General features: G+C 44.0%; 1 protein-coding gene across 11 annotated transcripts in view; it reads left to right on the plus strand.

Annotated features, from left to right (window-relative positions):
• The window catches only part of Rdl (Resistant to dieldrin), a 79011-nt gene that overhangs the window by 26979 nt on the left and 31291 nt on the right, over positions 1-20741 (plus strand). For 6 of the 11 annotated variants that reach the window (XM_026817413.1, XM_018032314.2, XM_026817415.1 and 3 more), the window contains exon 2: positions 12728-12825. In XM_026817413.1, the coding sequence (XP_026673214.1) occupies positions 12728-12825 (98 nt within the window). Of the gene's footprint in view, positions 1-12727; positions 12826-18171; positions 18240-20741 lie in introns of all 11 variants that reach the window. The other 5 variants (XM_026817414.1, XM_026817412.1, XM_026817417.1 and 2 more) reach the window with 1 other exon arrangement.

Below are 20741 nucleotides of genomic sequence, written 5' to 3' on the forward strand. Positions count from 1 at the left end.
ATATAATCATACTTAACTCGTTAAATACTGAAATTAGAAGAAAAATGCATAGAATCTTTCTTATAAAGGATGTCAGTGCCTACAAATTTCTGTATAAAAAACTTTTCGCCATCGTCAATAATTACTTGGATATTTCCTTCTATACTTTTTAGCACGTAGCTATTTATTATTAGCATTGGTCTTCCGACGTTTGATTTCTTTTTAATTATAGCAAATGCATTTTTCTAAGATACATAAACTTTTGGTATTGACTGTATAGCCAATACATCCTTAACGAGCCGCGCGTGTCCGTTTGAGGAACTGCTTCGGCTTTCGAGAAAATTCTCTAATTCGTTATGTTCCCCGTTCGCCCGAACCTGTTTCTGGCTTTGTTCCCTCGCGAAAACACGGCCCGCACGCTGCGAAACTTTCCACGATGCTCCTCCGCTTTTTTACGGTATACATGGAGCACGACTTTTTTTTTTCGCGTAGAGAATCAGTGACCTCTGGCTGATGCGGAAAGGACAGCCTGTAAGCGAGACGTAAGGGGGATGGGAAAAAGGAACGCGGAACGAGGCGAAAATAACTGAGCCAGCCGACGCTGCGTATGTATCCTTGTGGCGGTGCGTTCGCGTATGTACGCGTGCAAAGTTGGCCAGGCGATGCACGGCTTCGCATCGCGGCTGTTTTCGCAAGCTTGAACCAAATACGTACACAGCCAAGGGGTTAACCGAGCGCGTATCCCCTGCTATCGTCATAACCCACATAGAGGGCGTCACACCGCCGGGCGAAAGGGGGAGCGAGGGCGATAGGGGTGGCCGGTGACGTCAAATTCGCGCACACAGCCCAACACCGATGCGTCGATAAGGTTCGCTGGATGCTGCGCTCCCCCTTGCCCTGTTTGACCCTCCCGGCCGTCTCACCCCGCCCCGCCCCATCGGCCCTTTTTCTATCCTAACTAACGAACTATGACGCAAACCGTTTTACGAACGATTTTCCATTTATCTTCGCTCTCTTAATTTCCTCCGGAAAAATCGGAAACACCGCGGGTCTCGGCTGCAACCTGCGTTCTCCCCGATCCTCCCCCTCCCCACCGTGCGGAACATATTTTTGCATCAAAATGTCAACCCGACGCGGGGATTCACGACGAACGCGGCTGGATTTTCGACACGATCCGAACATCTGTTCCCCTGTATACCGTTAATTTGACGGAGCCTAGATACGGGGCTTGAATTCGTAATCGTCCGTCGATGTTCTGAACAGAGTGAATTTATTGCCGGGAACGAGCAACAAATTGTAATATTTACGGCTCGCTGTAACACCGTTCCTCGGATGAGAAAAAAAGACAGCTAGAGATGAAATCAATTCGTCTCCCATTTTACTGCCGTGCTGTAAAACTCTGATCAACCGGAGTGTATGTACGTACGTAGATATGGAAATATAATTTGAATAGCGTGGGGGTGGATCATTATTCATACAACATTTTCCGAGAGCGGACACTTTCAACCGTTCGTCTGCAATTCAGGATTATCCTAATATATTCAAACGGAAAAGCACAAATGATGGAGATCGAGGAAAAGGCCGCTGGTGGCCGGTATAAACGTATTACCACGCGTGCATTAATTATACTTCCGGTAACGGACGGACGCACGTGGCGGCCGGGAAAAGCGAACCGAACGGCGCTACGTTATACACCTTACGGGGTGGATCCGGCTCACATTCGGCATTCAATTATCCTGGGATCCAATCTTGGTTAGCCGACAATGGGAGAGTAATTCGTCGGCGGTGCCTTTATTAAAACGAATAGCGCCGAATGTGTACGGGACGTGACGCGATGGCAATGGCACAACCGCTTTTAATTGAATTTTAAAACGGGCACCGTTCGCTGTACCGCTTTGGCGATATTCCAAACGGCTTCCTACGTCTCCGACTTCGAGCCAATTGTCTTCCGTTCGATTAAAAATCAACGGAAACGGACGAAAGTATCGTTAAACGCGCCGTTTAACAGAGGACAATGCTCTCGCTCGGCTCCGTCGCGGAACCGTTGGAAACGGTAAAAAACGGCGGCGTCGTCGGGCGCGAGTGTCTCATATCAAAGAACGCGAACGGCACGAATGGAAATTTCGAATCGTTTCAAGCAACGCTTCAAGGAGCTGCCGGTACTCGAGACCCTCGGAATTTCGCTAAAAGCCAGCTAGCCCCGGCGCGCGTTTGAAGTCTGTCTCGCGCAAAGTTGAGAGCGTTATCGTTATTTATCTATGGATCCTCTCTGACAAAATTAGTCCCGATGCTTTTTATCAGATGTGTCCATACGAAACGTAGCTTCGTCTTCTACAAACATAGGGGATGTAGTTTCTGTGCAATATTGTATATCTTTCTAAGTAATTTCTTTATACTAGATGTATCCAAGATTGTAAGTCTCAAAATGTATTTCAAATAAAAACTGATTAAAAAAGAAGCCGTTGTTTCAATTATATAGTAAATAGCGATTAAATGTATTCTCGTAATATTGAAATACGTTCGTTATAAATGCAACCCATATGAAATTATTTAATCTTCATTCTGATTCATAACAATAGGCGATGAGACAAGATACGTTGCATTGGTAATTTTCAAACTTTCACATACGCCAACCTAATACGATGCCTTGAAACCATAGTTCCTCAAAGGATTACCTTACAATACCAGGGCCTCCCATAAATATGTAGTAAACGAGTTAACACAGTATTAAACATAGTTTCATTACCACGTAACCTGGGAAGAACGCCTGCATGTTTGTTTTAATCGCCGCTCTTTCCGAAGCTCCGAACTACTTTCGTATTTTATTACCATCGTTCCACGTACTTTCATTAGCCGTAAACTTTCCATCGGAGAACCTATTCAAATATTCATACCGATAATATCCCCCTAACTAAAAAGATTCAAAAACTCGGCAGCAGTATCGTAACAACAATAAAATAAGCGAAGATTCTTAAAGCTTTCGGGGAAACTTTTCAATCCCAGAACGAAAAAAATTTCAATCATCCCGCGCTTCAAAGCTCCCCGAAGCTTTGAAACTAAACCTGAAATTATCCAGCGTCTCGTAAAGAACTCCTAATCCTCGTGAAGGAGATCACCGACGACAAGTAAGAAATAAAAATATTTTAAAAGCTGCTCGTGAAACTACCTCCCGAACGAAACTTACTGCGAATCTCCCTGGAAAGTCTTCTACACGGTTAATCCCGCGTGCATGATCGATCCTGCGGACGTTCCGTGAGATTCTCGGGCTCCGGTGCGGCAGAGGATGAAAGGATCCAGCGGACAGACGCGGGGTGAGTCGCCAGACTAGTTCACACCGGTCGACCTGACGACTCATTTGGACAGTGACAAATGGACGTCAATGCACGGGGGAGGAGCGGCTCGGCATGGGTTCCGACGTTCAACGTATCCGGCCGCGTTCGGATTCGATGGATGACTCGTATCGACGCGGCCCATTTCGTATTCTTCCACCGGCTTTTTTACCTTCGTTATCTGCCCATCCGTCCGTTCGTGAACGCGTTTTTCCGATCCCATTACGCGCGTTATTTATTACCGGTCAACGTGTGAAAATAGCATCGAGCAACGTCAATGAAAGCGTCGTCTGATAATTATGTGGCTACCGGGAAAAGGGGGGTAGGTGCGGAGGGGGGGCGCGGAGGGCGAGGACGTTGAGAAACGACGTTCCCTCGTTCGTTCCTGGCTCGTGAATATTTAGGGGCGTGCGGTTTATAGCCGTTCCTGCTAAGGGAGAGCGTACGATAATGCGGTGGAATTTGTCAGTAGTGGAGCTGCACATAATGCGCAAAAATATATACCAATTATTCATAGCGAAGTGAACGTTAGAATATTTAGAGGGCAAAACAAATGTCCATTCGGATTCTGTTTCCCCCATCGTTTTCAGCAGACAATAAATCGTAATAATACTAAAAATAAGGTGAATTAACTCCGTTTTAAAATTAATTAAATATTACGATATTTATAGTGTAAAGCAAATGACATTTAGATTTTATTTCCTCTATTTCTGCAATTCTATAACTGCACAAACTAATTAGTATTATACTAGGCAAAGTACGAATATGTCATATCATATGCCAAGATTCAAAATAGATATCTTTAACAAAATTTGATTAAAGAGCGTTCTTAACTCTTCTGTTCCAAACCTAGCAACGATGAATTCGGTAAGAGGTCGTAAATAAATCAGACGTGCTCTCGATGCTCCTAACCGTGTCACAGCTTCTCGTTCCCGTTTCGGTGTCAACGAAAGGGAGAAGCATTAACCAGCCGCAAAAAGATAGGAATTTAATCAGCGCTCGCGTTCATTAGCATAAAGTAACGGCGAACTAATTCTGACCGGAACAGCCGACAGCGGGAGGGAGGGAGGGAGGTAGGGATTGGTCGGTGAAATTTATTGGCAGCGCGGCGATAAAAAGCGCACACGCGAGCGACACTGACCGGAAGGATGCGTCCGCGCACTTACCGGCTTCCTGGCTGTGGTCGAGCGTGTAAATCGGTGCCGAAATTAGCGTAAATCACACTGGAAAACGTTTTCGGTCTCGCGCACACACGCCTCGCCTCTTCTCGCCGGTTATGTACAGCGTCCGGTGACCAGAGAGTATAACCCGGTTTTTCGTCCGCCGCACCGGCTCTCGCTTATCATGAATAATTCATAACCGATACCCGGGGAGCGAGCGTTGCCTGTTTGGCGAAGGAATAAAGAAGAGGAACGACGCTCGTTGGGACGATGAAAGGGACGGACAGCGGTTGGCAGGAAGAATTGGAGTGCGAAGCTGGAAGAACGAGGAAGCGAAAAATGTAAGGGAAGGAAATCCTGGACGATTTAGGGTGAGAGGGTCGATAGATGGCGTCAATAATTTATTAATTGCCGAAAAAAATCTTTCCAGTGAACTAGCGGGTTCCACTTTATCTATTTAGGCGACAGTCGCGCAGATCACCGAAACTTGCGACGGCAGCTGCTCGACGTGCGGCCGTCGCGAAGTAATTTAGTGAGTCGATAAACAATGGCTAATTTGTTGACGCTAATGCCTGACGGCGCCAAGCGGATGAAAGCGGAACATGAAGAACCGGAGGAAGAAATCTCCTCCTCGAGCTTCAACTGTGCTTAAGGGGACAGAACGTTTCCTGATCGTTAAAGCGAAATCCTTTTATCGTGGTACCATGTTTTGAGTAAAAAGGATTATTCCTGAGGGTTCTCTCCCTCAAAAATCTTGGTACTGAACGCGGGGGTGGAGGATATCGCGAAGCGAATGTACGAAAGAGATCGGGCTCGAGGGGTTGTGCATTTTACTGTCTTGGACAGTAAAGCTGGTTCCGCCAGGCCGAGCACAAATCAAATCGAGTAGAGGTATGAGGGGATTTCGTGGAACGATCGAGCGGAGAGAAATTCTTGGATACACTGCTCTGTACGTGCGCTATATGTTCTGCGGCGGCTCTCGATCCCTCTCCTTTTTCATTACGTTTCTTGGCAAGCAGAGCAAGAGAACCGGAAAGGATAACGAATGGAAGATAAACTCGCAACATGCGACGTCCCCGCCGAAGTACTCGATGTGAAACAGAAAAATACAAGACGGAGCGACAAATTCGTGGAACGAATAAATATACGGGAGGGGGAAGGGAACGCGATGGAAATAAATTGAAATCTAAAGGGGAACTGCGCGCTGACAAAGAAGAATGTTCGATACTTGGGACGCAACAATTCACGGACGTTGGAAAGATTGAAATTCGACTCTCTTCGCCGGTCCCGGGGGACGTGGCAGCCACCTTGAACTCGCCAGGCGAACAGAATAATCCCAAAACGGTAACCGAGCTTTGGCTGGCGCCAATATGAATTACACAGAAGAAACTGGCAGCCCCGTGGACTTCTGGGACGCGGATCGAGATTAGAATCGCCACGTACCCATAGGATATGGCGGATTTCGCCGCGAACCAAATTGAGATTCGACAGTATCCTAATGGCTCGCTTGACATTATACCACCACTCAGCGTAATATTAATTCAAATCGGAAAAATTTTACTTGGAATTACTTTCAGACTGTTGAATTTTAATCCATTTAAACCCAGAGCATATTTTGACAATAACCTTACGAACGTGGAACATGGCTCCATATAATATAATCCAATACTAAAAGCATAATTTCAATGCAGAATCTGATATAATCCGAACATAAATTCGTATTCAATATTATTCATCTACTCTGCCCGAAGTGTGAAAATTTATGCTACAATAAATTACGATAATAGTGTATACATACTTTCTATAGTGAAAACATTTCCACAATAATAAGAACAGTACTCACTCACGGTGTTGGTTCTTATGACCTGGCGAAAAATGTTTCAGACAAAAGTTGTAGTTCCAGTTGCTAGATACAAAAAAAAGGTGCTATACAATTTCCTTTTAATTCCATTCAATTATTTGTACACGTTTTCACAAAGTGAACCTACTGTTCTTTTTTATACTGTGACATTACTCAATTCACTTGTCAAAAACAGATTCACTTCTCCCGTTTATGAGGAGTCTCAGTTTCCATGATATTCGAGTTACCTATCGTTATTAGTTTAGAGTCAGTAATTCTGGAACGGAGCTGTCCCGCCTGGAAACACGAGAGGAGAATTCGTTGTTGACAGATCAGTCGTGATTGCGAATGCCTTGGTTGTAGATCAAGTATCGTATATCATAATCCTAATAAATGGATGTAGAGTTCAATTAGTAGCATGTCTAATATAAGTTGATTACATATACATAATACAATAGAGTAATTCTGAATAAAAATCTACCATAACAATTTGTATCGTTATTATTCATTATTTAAATGAACATCTACGCTGATAATGCCAAAATCATCCAAATCACTGTTAAATAATAGAAATAATGTATGCAATTTATTTTAACATCAAGATAATTCTAAACAGTTTTATCAGACAATTTTATCGAAGAAAAATAATTTAAGCTGTATTCGATCGTATTTTAGAATGGAGTCTACCTTTGTATTAACGACTGATCTGCTATTCGATGTTTCGTAGAATTTCTACTATGTGCTTATAACACGGCCTGGACTTTAGGGCGCGCGGAGGCACCCCATCGACACGTGGATTCCCTAACACTTGCCGACATTATCATACCTTGGGAAATGTCAGACCGCCCGCTAAACCCTACCGTTCACGCTTCAGTGCCGCTCTATGTAACTTTTTTGTTTGATCTTCTCCTCTGTCGATTTTCAAAAGTTAAAAAAACAGCCTGATAATAATGAAAACCAAATGTCATTGGGCTCAAGCCTTTGGACTATGATTTTAAGTATCCTTATCTGTTATGTATAAAATATTTAAACACGTGCTTAAAAAATGTAGCATGTGAACTTGTTCAAATATGAATCGAATATAGAAGCTATTGAAACTACAAGAACTCCCTGACCGGAATTCAAAACACTTTACGACACCTGAACGTCGAATAATTTCGTACACCGAGGGATAAAGAATCTCGACGGGATAAACGAGCGCGTAATTTTTCAAAGGGACGAGAAAACGGTTGGGAAGGAAAGCGTGGGAGGCTGGATGACATTTCTGAAGCGAAGGCTCTCAAAAGACCTGTTTCCCGGCCGGGTATACACGTTTCACGCGCGGCAACACGGTTTGATCTCCTCCCCTTCGGCAGGTTTTGCGACGAGTCACTCGTCCCGAAAGGACGTCTTCCGAATATTCCGAGCGATCGAAATGTCATCCGTCGAGGACACTCTGCCCTTTCCCGTCTCTCCGTTAACAACGAGAGACTACGGATCGCTCGAGTTGAAGTTGATTAAAGGAGTAGGCGTCTGCCTGCCTCTTAAGCGAGAAACGTCGTCGCGTCGATGGGCAGCGAAAGAAGAAGAAGAAGAAAAAAAAAAAAAAGAAGAATAAGAAGAAATCGTCGGCTGGCTGAAGGTCGTCAAAGGTGTGTCGACGGAATTTGAATAACGACCGCTGGGCCCTAGGCGTGGATGATATTTTCCTTGGTGATAAAATATCTCCGCCGTGACTCGCTGGCAGGCCGAACGAAATATGTGCGAGGCGGCGGTGGTGGCGGCGACGTTTTATATACGAAGAGAAAACTTTCCGGCACGGTGTCGCGGGCGAATTAATCACACGTGACTCCGCGTCGCGCCGCGAACTCCGTACCGTAGCGCGTTTAATCCATCGGAATTTACCGTGGCCCGAAGTTTACGGCACTTTGGAATACGCGATTCCACTTTCCGCGCAATTAACGTCGCCTCCAACCGTGCCGTTTAACCCCACCCTGGCGACCATTCTTTCCTCATAATTTCGATACTAACGAGAGAACATTATTCGTAACTCCATTCTACCGAGCATACACAGTCAATCGGCGGCGATTACAAGCGCGCAGTTGTGTTACAGGGTTCCGAAATACGTTTTCGCATTAATTACGATTCATACATAGTACGTCGTATGTATGTACATACGTACGTATTTGTGTTCCCTACGCGGGAAATATTCATTAGTGGAAACGCATCAACGCTTGCGAGGCCACCGAAATTGTACCGTCTCTCGTAATTTAATATACATAAATGGTTCGAGGCTTTTACCATTATCCCATGGAACGGATTTATATGCCTGCGTTCGAACGCGGACCATCCGCGTGATCGTACAGTCCCTATCCAACGTCCTACAGTCGCTAGTATTCACACCCTTGTTCAGAGACCGGATATCTGCGTCTAATCGATACGTCTAACCTCTGACCTATTATCGCAGCTCGCTGCTAAGTTCTTCGTAGATATCGTTGCGCAAGATTTAGTTCACAGCGGGTTCTGGGAGCTGTTCGATAAATCGCCCTCTCCGTACACCACGTGCGGGTACGTAAGTACGTAATACGTACGCTCCGAGGATTCGTCGGCCATTGCTTTTTCCCCCCTTGGTTTCTTACTGTAATTCGACACATTCGCTGCAAAGAGATTTATTTCGTGTTGTTTTTGTGAATTTTATATAGGAAATCGATCTTCCTTTGAGTAAATAAATTAAAAACTATTTATTTTTTCAATATTTCTTCGAGTCATTAATCTTTTGTTCTTTAACGAGCCTGACTCGTGATCAGAATTTCATGCCAAACGTGGATATTACGACTTGTGATCATAATCTCATGTCCAACGAGAACATGCAAAGTTTGCGATAAGCATAGAAAGCGGCGGGAAACGACCTAGGGATACATAAGGCACGAATTTTTCAAACGAAAGGGTTTAATTGATTTTGCCAGGAACTTATTCAGTTGAGGTAATAAGGAACAGTTGAAGTTTAAGGATAGGTACTTGCAATGGTGGCCATCGACCCTCGCATGGCACCGTCAACTGTTATCTTCCCTTATTTAATCGAAAAGTTCCACATATAGAACGTCACAAGGAAATGATGAATGTGGACATTTTTACAAGATAACCTGGATACGCCATGGATGGATGGTCCGACTAAATCAGAAACTTGAAAAGAACATCCACGAACTGTCCGATAACCGTTTTCATAGAACTTATCGTGCAGACGTGCACGGTTCAGGGGAAGTTATTAGCTTTCATAAATCTAGTTTAGTTCTGTCCCTTCTATTCGAAGGCTCATAGCACTTCCAAATGCTTGTCTATCAAGAATGGCAAGTCAGTAATTCTCCATAGATTATTTTAAGTCATTATATGTAATAAAAAAATATATTACAATATAATGAATTGTACTATAAACATGTAACAAATTGCAGTAAGATTTATGAGCTGGGATGCATACATTTAAAAAATAGAAGATTCTTGAAAATAGCAGTACTTGCAATTAGACAGTGACATTAAGAAATATGTAAATCAGCAGGTATAAATAGTAACTTCAATGCAGTTTAGACATATTGGAGTTTCAAATAAATGACAGTGAAGAACTATGATAGCGTTAATGGTTTGCAAAGATTGGCAGATTCTAACGGGCCCATGCTGAGAGCTTCGAAAGGTTTCTAAAATCTTGCGAAACTTCTCGGATCCCTAGAGCTTCCTGAAACCACGGATATAATTGAAATACCCCCCCTCCCCTTGCCCCCAAAATTTCCCCAACTGTCAAAAGCATCGGGAACCTCACTGATACCTTTAGGACCTCTGGAAACCCTACATCCCTCGGGGACATCTAGGAATCCTGAAACACCCTAATGCCACGTGAAACTTCGGAATCGCTAGAAACTCTCGAAACTCACCAAAATTCCAGCAGCCTTCGAATCAATCAGAGTCCTCTCTCTCTCCTATGGTTCCGAATTAGCAAATTTAAAATTCATGAGTCATCGATATTAGCCTCGCAAATAATATGAATATCGAATTTGTCAACTATCAAAATTATTCATAAACATTAAAAACATTAAAACGCAGCTTTAGTACATCAATTATAAAGTACATAATTACAATAATAATTGTCATCACTATTAATATGACACGCACAATTTAATGCTGTTAAAAAATAAGTTAAAACAAATTGGCTATTTATTTAAATGGAAGCAAGAAATGTTGTGAACGTGAATCTAAATTAAAATACGTTCTGTATACAATCACAATGATCACACAAGCTGCAATCGAGAGGTAGGCATCGATTAACAGTAGAGGGAAGGTCGCTCGAATTTCCACAGTAGTACAGATCCGCGATAATTGAGGCCTGTGTAAAACCTCAGCGGCAGCCGCTATTGTCGCATCAGTCAGTTAACTTTATCACGCGTAAGGTCCATTCATTTCACTGCTGTATCTCGATCGCACTGCCTTTCTGACAAAGATCACGGCCACATTGCCTCAATCAACTTCAACTGCACAATTTTTATGCAACGTGCGAATACAAAAAGAATTCCTGGTATATAAAAATCGTCTACTTTTACGTTTCCACTTCTGATTAAAAAAAAATATGTTTGATATATAATTATTGCTCTTTATTAAATAATTAAAGGGAATATGTCTATTTTATAGATAAATATTTGTAAACCATTTTAAGCATTAAATACAATTAGTGAATTTAATATTTTCCAATTTTTCTGTTATACTACATAATTGTTTAACGTACTGTGAATTCTTTGTTGACTTTTATTAAATATTTTTAATAAAATTGGAAGAAACGAATCGTAACAGAAGAAGCTAGTTAGTTATAAGTACAAAATCCTTGGTTATTGGTTTCAAAAGATTCCCGTTAACAGTACAAGTTCTTCTGTTAAGTGTCGTAGAAATTGGATCAGAATAAGAGAAAGCGAGAGAGAGAGAGAGAGAGATTTGTAGATTCGTGGCTGGTTGATTGGCTCGTTGAGCCCATATCTGCTGACCCGTTAAGTCAAACCCAGGCGCTCTGCATTTTACGCGTCTAACCTTGCATATAAGTTGGTTCGTGCTCGGATACGTTACACAAACTGTTACAATGACTCTCCTCCGGTCCTCTCCCGGGGAAATCTCTGGGAAATGTAAGATAAGAGAGGGACGATAAATTATATCCGCTATTGGAGAAGCCTCGGGTATTAAAAAGCTATTAAGCGTTGGATACTGAAGAGATAGGTATCTATTTTCCTGGTTCTTTTGTAATGCGCTTTTAAAAATAATTATTGGTAGAAAATGAAAGCGTCGTATAGATGAAATTTAATCGTCGAGATTAAATTCGAGTCGACTCCTTTCTTCTCGCGCTAATTAGGTTACCTACCTACCATTTAAACGATCCACGCTATCGAGCAATGAATAGAGTCTAACGCTACATTCCATGGACAGTATGGACACTGGGAACTTCGAAAAATTTATCGACGTATCGGCATTCATTTAATTTGTTTTCTCGCGGAGCGAAAAAAAAAAAATGCAGCATGGTTTACGAGCTCGTTTCAGGTATTATACGTTGTTGAACGAAATATACGGGCGGCGCGTAATATTTCAACGACAAACTTCGTTTGCACATCGGCTCTGAAATATAATTATCTCTTGCCTTTTTTCACCTCATTGATCATTTAAACGCGCGTCGGCCGCTTGCTCGCGTCAAAAGCATATTTTTCGTTTACCCGTGGGAACGCGGTGGACACGGCACGCGAATCGCGGCGTACACACGTTTGCTCGGCGCACACAATCTCGTTTAGTGTTACATAAAGACACAGTTCGCGGGACTAAACAGTTCCTCGTTGATGCATAAAAATTCGAGCGTTTAGAGCGAAAAATAAAAATGAAAGGAATAAACGAAAAATAAACAGCTGGAGGCACTGCTAATGCTCGTTCCACCGTATAGAAAGGGGAACGAGGAGGAGAGGTAAAGAAGCGGGGGAAAAAAAAAAAAATTACAGACAACGATAGAGATAGAAGGAACTCGCTGTCCTAAATTTATAGTCGCATCACTCTTTCATAATTAAAACGCAGTACACGCGAGAAGTACGCGTACAGAGGGGCTCTAAAATTCTTTTTTAAACTTCGCCATAACGGATGAAACTTTAATATCCACGGGCGTAGCTTAAACGCCGGACTTTGTACTACGTACCCCTTTGCTATATTCGCCTTAACCCCCCTCCCCAGCCCTCTGCTCCGTGTAGTCTTGTATCGTAACTCGCGGCACGTCAGTCATATTAAAAGTATTCTCTACGAGTTTGTGTACACGCCACGCCAGCCCGTCAATTTCGTAAACCCCTCGCCTCTCCACGCCCCGAACGCGGAACTTTTTTACCGTTTTCGTTTTAGCCGAAGTTTTCTCAGGAATCGTAATCCTTTTTATATTGCAGAACCGGCGGAGGCAGTATGCTGAACGACGTCAACATCTCCGCGATATTGGACTCGTTCTCCGTCAGTTACGATAAAAGAGTAAGGCCGAACTACGGAGGTGAGTATGGGATACGACGTCTTTCTTTTATCTCCTGCCTATCGATAGTCTGATCATTCGACCACATCTCTGTGGTAGGGTCGACATGTCGTGCGCAAAACCGCAGCCACCATGATAACCGACCGGGCTAACGTCCAACCGTGTATTATGCGTAATGTGTAAATATGTATATACAATCGTAACCAGGTTGAAGATCGGCGTGTAGAGTCTGGTTTTGCCTACGATGTTCGATTACCTTCGCATATATACCTGCTTACTCGTCGCATATCCGAATAGTCGTTGCACGGACTGGGCGTATCGGGAGTCTGTTCCGCAGCGAACGGAGCCGCTTGGAAACTGTGCGATTAAATAAATTCGAAGTTCGCAAGCTGAAACTGGCTACGCTTTCGGGCTAGGGACGGCGGCTTCGTTCGCCGCAAGCATCGAAAGAAGATTGCGACGTGTGCTTGGACTCGAACCGAATGGAATTCGCGACACGAAAGCGGATGGGTAGCGGCGCTGAAACGTGGCTTTGGTAACAAACGGAAAGGAAACAAACACCAGAGAACTCGCAACGGTGGGAAACGAGGGGGATTAGGTTGGCATCGATTCGGGAATTACGGGGACATTTTTAACAGGTGGAGCACGAAGAGGGACCGACCGAGTTCGCAAAAGAAAAAAAAAAAAAAAAACACGTCGGGGATAATGAACGAACACGGTCCGGAAAACGTTGATCGGTACGGCGACAAAGGGATGAAAGCACGACGGCGACGCGCGGGGGGGAAAACGGAGAAACGCTCCGGGAAATATTTTTGACGCCGCTTATTCTTTCGTCGCGGACGATACAGAAAAGAATATTCGGGACAATGGGGTGCAAGCTCGTGGGCGTGTACTTTGCCGTGCGGTGAAAAAGCTCCCAAGCCGGGGACAAGCGGGGGAATGAAAAATACAGTTCTTCTTCGTTGTCCGCTTCGATCCCGACAGACCAAAGAGTAAATCACCGGTTTTCGTCATTCGTCGTTTTAACTGGTGAACAATGTCGATCGTTCTTTGATAATCGTGAGGCTTATTTCGCGGAGATGAACGTCCCCGTGCATTTTACTGTTCGACGGGTTTAGATAGAATCCACGTAGGAACGGTTCGATTACCTCAACGACGGACTCGGAGGAAGATACGAGGCGATAGGTTGTTTGTATTCCGTGTTCCATCGATTGTTTTCGGTTCTTCGTAGATTGTCTCGGGAAGAAAGTTGTACATGCCGTCGCTTCGTAGAGACGATAGATGCCAGCTGACGTCCGAAATAGATACCGGATGCATAGCTAAAATTTGTTTACGCCTGGGACGGATCGTAGTCGCATAAAGGCGAATCGATCGTTTCCGATTCTCACGATAAAGTCAAATTTTCGGCCGGCTCCGTGGAGGAAGGGCGGGGCTGGAGCGCTTCGATAAAACTTGGATCGATGCTGGGACGCAGCACGGGTTGCCACGGGTTACCGTTAACGACATGGCATCTCCGCTTCAGCCACACCAAGCCACAGTGTTCTTCGATTACAAATTCGATGTTGACTTCGTCAGCCGGCTGTCTTCCCCGTCAATTCTCGCTCGTGCTCCGTTCAAGAGTTCTTGTTATCAGGCAGCCAAGGTTTCCCTTAGGTTAATCTCCTAGTCATCTTTCTTAGTTAATATCCTAGCACGTATCAAATTTCAAGCTGAAGATTAATTAATAAGAAGAAATGAGAAGAATTTCCGTCGTGGTCCATCGGTCAACAGGGACGGTTAATGAACTCGTAATCGATTAGCTCGGCCGAAATGAAAAGTAATTAGACTTCTCATTAGAAATCGATTCAATGGGATCGCGATTCAATCAGTATTCAAATCAATCAATCAGCTAACACTCGAGTTAGTCAACCAAACGCTGGTCAACCAAGATTAATTCAGTCACGAAGCAATCAAGTTCCACTTAGAACTAAGGCTTCCGCTAGTTAGTTACAACAGCCTCATTGTCTTAATCGCTGTCTGTTAAACGAATCAGATCTCCACGCGTGTTAGTTGCTCCAATGATCGCGAGAGCGTACGAATAATCTGCTACTGTCACAGGCATGCAATAAACGTATGCATTCAACAATTTCGGCCGAATAAATGGAGTAAAAGTAGAAGAATGCATTTTGGCTAGCTTGGAGATCGTTGGAGGTAACTCTGGCGGAAATTTTCGATAGATTCACCCGTGAACGTGTCCAGAGTAAAAGGAAGAAACGGTAAACAGCGGGCACGCTTTCCTCATTCGCCACCGGCTCGAACGTGCACATTCATTTTCATTCCCGGCCTGATCCCGTGCTGGGACAGTTCCAAGAGCGACTCCTGACGCTGGCCCCGAGTCACAGTGACCCGCGGAGGCACGCCACAACTGCGGTTTCTTGCTCTTTTCCCGCGGGAGACAATGCCGGGGAATTCGAGACCCCGAAAAGTGTGCCGACCGCGCGAATTACTCCGTGAAAACAGCTCCCTATCAGTTCTCTCTCTCTCTCTCTTCCTCCCTATTTTCATCTCTGTCTGTCTCTCTCTCTCGCTCTCGCTCTCGTTCAGTGGAGACTGATCGATTTTCTTCGTATTCTGGGCTACTTTTAGAACTGCTCGCAGACTCCTTCGCGATCTCGATTCCTCGTTGAATATTCGAGGCAGGCAGGTACGTTTTCGTTGATACGCGCTTTCCCCGAATAAAGTGCGACGTCGAAAAAAGAAGATGCAAGGCTCCAAGCAGTGTCGTGGTGATCGAGCTGCTGCACGTGAAATACCAACGAAATACCAAACAAGCGTCGGCGTAAATAAAAGGCCGATCGGGGAATTTCATCCCCGGAAAAGCCTGTTCCAGTCTTTCCTTTTTCGCTCCTTCCTTCGCTCCTCGATATTCCGTGCCCAATAGAATGCATTATACTCCGCGTCTCGAATTTATCGCCGGTCCTGCAAAAATGCCTATAAATCCTCGGGTAGAATTTTCAATGGCCACCTCTTATTTTTAGCGCGCACGCTAAAGCCGCACACTAACCGGCCGTGCCGCCTAACCGAATACATACATAGTCGTATCGGCTTGCCCGGCGAATCGTCGTCGTCGCCGTACTCCCCGTGCTCGTTTGACGGAGCCGGCTCGAGCCTCGGGACAGCCCTGGATTTACTGGGTTCCGTGGAATACGGACGGTTTTAACATTTAAAATTTAGATGGCTCCCGCACTTTCCTCGGACATTACGGACAGGCGAACGGGGATATTCCTGCATCCTGCGGCTCCGGGATAAACAGTACTTGTCGTGGTTTCGACTAGCCTGTCCTTCATTCGATATTCTCTGAAGGACCAGCGGATTTTCTATGTGCGCGGTTTTCCCTCCTTCTGTCTCGTCTCTTTTCCTGGGTCAAAGTCTACGCAAAATGACAAAATACGCGACGGGGAAGCACGACGCTTGGCGGTTTCCCGCTCGGTCTTCTTAAACGTCGCCGCAAGGGTTGTGTATATTACCGGGCAAACAATTCGATCGATGAGTGGCTACGTAATTCAATATAGTTCAAGGACTCCGGTGCAACGATGCGCCCTCGAGTGTTCGTTAAACTGCTGATCGATGGAGGGCGTAAAGACTCGTTGTTAGCTGGAACAATGTTGCGACGCGCGACGCAAGTGTCTTCGATAAAAGGGTGTATCGGTTCCGGAAATACTCGCTTCCGCGGCGCGCTGTTTTAATAAGGATAAAATACCCAGGTGCAACGCGCGATTAATGAAAGATAACGGGCAACAGGGCGGACGAAAAAAGAACTATGCACGAGGTGATAATCGATTATGTACCTCGAGATACAAATTAAAGAATGGCATGGAATATTGCAATATATGAAAGAAACAAAAATAGTGGAGAATCGTTTACAAAATATATTGCGTATAATTAAAAATAAATGTTGGATTGGAAGTAGAATTTCAATTAGGTAAAAACAGATGGAAGAAAAATGAGCATTCGATCTTATGCACGCAATTAACTGCTCCCATTTAAAAAGGGAACGATTGTCTTCAAATAACGAGAAATAATTGCATTCATAGATTCAAATGAAAGACACTCTGCATTTATAAAACGGCAAAATAGAAGCAGCGTCGCGTCGTCGGTGGGATCGATATTTTTCGTCGGAAATGTTTCAACCGATGGTTGAACATTTTTTTCATTTTTCCCGTCTCTCTCTCTCTCTCTCTCTCTCTCTTCCTCGTTTTTGCTTGTTTTTTTCGTTGTTTTTTTGCTGGGAACACGTTCTCATGGGCGATTGGCTTGGGGAGGTAAGCCATACCAACGCGTTTCAATTAACTCGATACACCGCATTCGTTCATTGCGTTTTGCAACGTATACGCCGACCCGTCATTGTGAAATATGTGTCCCACATGGGACGCTCGGTGGCTATAGGGTTTAAAAACATCCCAGAAAATGGAAATGAAGATATATCGGGTGGAGTAACGCGTAACGCTGCCGCTGCTGCTGGCAGTGCTGGCACAGCCGTTGTTTACGAGTCAACTTTATCGTGAGAATACCTGCCTGCCTGCCTGCCTGCCTGCCTGGCCCCCGCGCTTCTCCCCATCTTATTTTTCACTTCACTCCTTCGAACTTTCCCAACAATGACAGACTCCCTTCGATTCTGGCGAAATTCTCAGGCGCGAAACGGAGAAACTGCTGTTATTCCCAGCTCCAATTTCTTCTTCAATCGTTATTCTAATCGAGTTTATTTGCGAACTAAGTAGACGGCATTATTATTCCGAGGAATCAGATTTAAACCCGTATCGACGATGGAAACAAGATGTGTAAACAATCCTAGACTTGTTAGACTTCTGGTGCAAAGAAGGAAAGGATTGGCAGGAGATTGTGTTTGTACACGAACTGCCGCCGACAATCGAGTCTTTCAATCAGAAAATCTTTCCTTTCTACGGATGCAATTAAGACGCTCACAAAAGACGTCGGGATTGTATCTACGTTTCAGCGCCGCGACCGAAGAGCTTCTAAAAAGATAACCAAGCACACGTAATCGAGAAACGATGATCCTGGTGGTCCTCTAATCGAGAGTAATTACCACTTTCAGCGATCCATCCGACGTAGCGATACTACTCAATACCCATGACATTCCACACTCACAATAAAAAAAAAAAAAGTTCACGAAAGGAAAGCAAAAAATAAAATAAAAGAAAATGTATACTGTACAAATATACGTATTTAGACATTACAAATGAGAATGATAATTTAACGATCAGTGAACAAAAAAAAAAAAAAAAAAAAAAAAATGCCATAGTCACCCCATCGTGTAACTTGTCCGCGGCCGGAAACGGCCGACTCAGTCTGACTAACCTTCGATTTCAGGTCCTCCTGTCGAGGTGGGCGTCACCATGTACGTCTTGAGTATCAGCTCGCTATCCGAAGTGAAAATGGTACTATACCTCTAGGTCTTACTCAGTCATTACGCTGAAAATCGATTATACTAATCATTCCGATCAATTCGACTAAAACATCCCCCGACCCCCTGCCCGCCCCCCATTTTTGCCCGAGCAACCACTTCTCTCTTTAGTGCCCGTGTATTTAAACAGAAACGGTTACCGACAATCGTTGCGTCTCACAGTCTCTCATGTGCATACAAACAACAAGTCATATTTATAAGTACACGTATACACACGTACAATAAACAGACAAACAACAAAGGTATCAGAAAACGCCACACGAAATGCACACAGACACTCACACTGGATTGCATGCACGCGCACAGGAATGCATAGATTCTCCCCTGAAGCTTTACTTATCTCGTTCCCTGTCGCCATAATATTTGCCAAAGATGGAACCATGTACTGCCGCGGATATCTTTCTATACAATCGCGAAAACAATTCCTTGTCTCGGCGGTTGTATTGCAATTTGAATATTGCCAGAGGTTCTGCAAACAATGAGAGTACGTCATGCCTGACGGATTTAACCCTTTCCCTCTAAATTTCAGAAAATATTTAAACTAAAATTACTACGTACGAAATCTTCAAGCTGATATGATGTTATATGGATATTAAATTAATGCTTATTCAGATAGATGTAAACACATAAGTGAAAATGGTTAGACACTAGCTTCCCCCTGAGCCGTAATCGGATCACGTAATAATGCTGTGATCAATCGACGCGCGACGAGATAATCGATTAATTGCAGTTGGACCGCAGGAAATTCGCAGGTTTAATCTAGTTCCGTCGCAGAGAGGGAAAAGGTGGAGTGTAGTCGGACGGGACGAAGCGCCTGGCTCGCCGGCTCTGTACGTGTCGAGGAGGACCGATTGGCGCTTCGTCGATGAAATTAGTTCGGGTTGCCGTGCACAGAACTGCATCGCCTCGAGCTGTGTGCTCCTTTGATCTGCTCTTCGTTTCGCGAGAACGCCTGGAACGGCCACGACAATCGTGTAACACGATTACGATCAGGCCATCGACCATCCGAGCGCTCCTTGCCACTCGGGTCGATGTCCAATTTCTTGGCACGACTAGTCTAACGCCAATCGGCAAAATTTTAATCAAAAAGAAAAAGATAAACAATCGTCTCGCGACCGTTCATTATCAGCCCAGGGCCCTCTTCGCTCGCTGCGAGAATCAATAAAATGCGAATTGAATTTGCGAAGTTACAACTAGCGTCTCTGGTTCTTTGACTGAAATAAATATTTATTTCTTGGGCAAATACTGCTTTTTTCATTTATGTATTTATAGGTCAACCGCTAAGCTTTTACGTCCGGTTCTCCATTTTACTTTTATTTGCGTTGTCGTTTTTATTTTTATTTTTTCGTCCCGTGTATCGAGATCGGTGTTGATTTTATCTTACTGTAAAACCAAAATACATAACAGTGGGTCTGTCATACGTTGCCCGATCTGCAAACAGTCGGAGATCGTATTCGGCCGCCGCGCCGTTCCGAACTTTGGCATGAATAAAATATGATACGCAGATTTGACCAATTCGGTACCGAATAGCCAAGCGTGTGTATTTTGTCCGCGAGCTGTAGTTAAAAAATTGCATACCTTCATTCGAACGAAATTTACCTCGGCTAAATAATAGGTTTACAGATATCTACGTGAAATATACATATTTAAGCGATACAGATGTGCGATACGAATTAGGTTTGCGGCTAGCCACGGACACTTACTCATTAACGAGATGAATCGAGCTTGATTAATAGCTCTGACCAAGCTTGATACGTCGCATTACGTCCGCTTGGTTATCATAGTAACGGGCCGCGTTAACGTTCGAGCAATTGTGCGCGTGCATGAGACGAAACACACTGACAAACTCCCAAAGAACACACGGAAACACTCTGTGGCTTCCTCGCCACGAACGAGAAACACGACAGGATTGACAAACACTGAACCAAAAATGGACAAAGTACTATTTCAGTGTGTGAAACGATCAAAGTGCTCGCCAATCAGCAAGTAGTAGGCTACACTCAGAAAAAGGAAGCAAGAAAAAAAAAACAAGAAATTAAAAGAACTCGTACTTTAATTTTAGACACCTTCTAAGTAGATCGTGGTAGCGATCGTTTGATGGTTTGTATTTGTACATTACACGCATAGTTTCTAGAAAGGCACAAAACGTTCTCCCTATTATTTTCACTCTTCTCTCTCATCGAATTTCTGATGACCGATTTTATTGTATTCAACCACACACTCTTTCTCTATTATATTATATACAATACATTTATCTATATATTCATTCTGGACGACCTGAATCGTTCTGATGTTACATTTTTCCGAGTGTAGACCAAGTTATTACTCACTGTCTCCTGCTTGTTACTTTTTTAGCCTTCAAGCTGTCTGACGCGTGGTCTTGCTCTTGTATTTAACTAATTAACAGAGAAGCGAACGAACACTTGTTTCCTCTCTAACGTAGATAAATAGTATCTTGTTCAATTTTGGATATATA

Source organism: Ceratina calcarata, unplaced genomic scaffold (genome assembly GCF_001652005.2).
Source record: "Ceratina calcarata isolate Rehan_Ccalc_2016 unplaced genomic scaffold, ASM165200v1 scaffold576.2, whole genome shotgun sequence".
NCBI classification, from domain to species: Eukaryota; Metazoa; Arthropoda; class Insecta; order Hymenoptera; family Apidae; genus Ceratina; species Ceratina calcarata.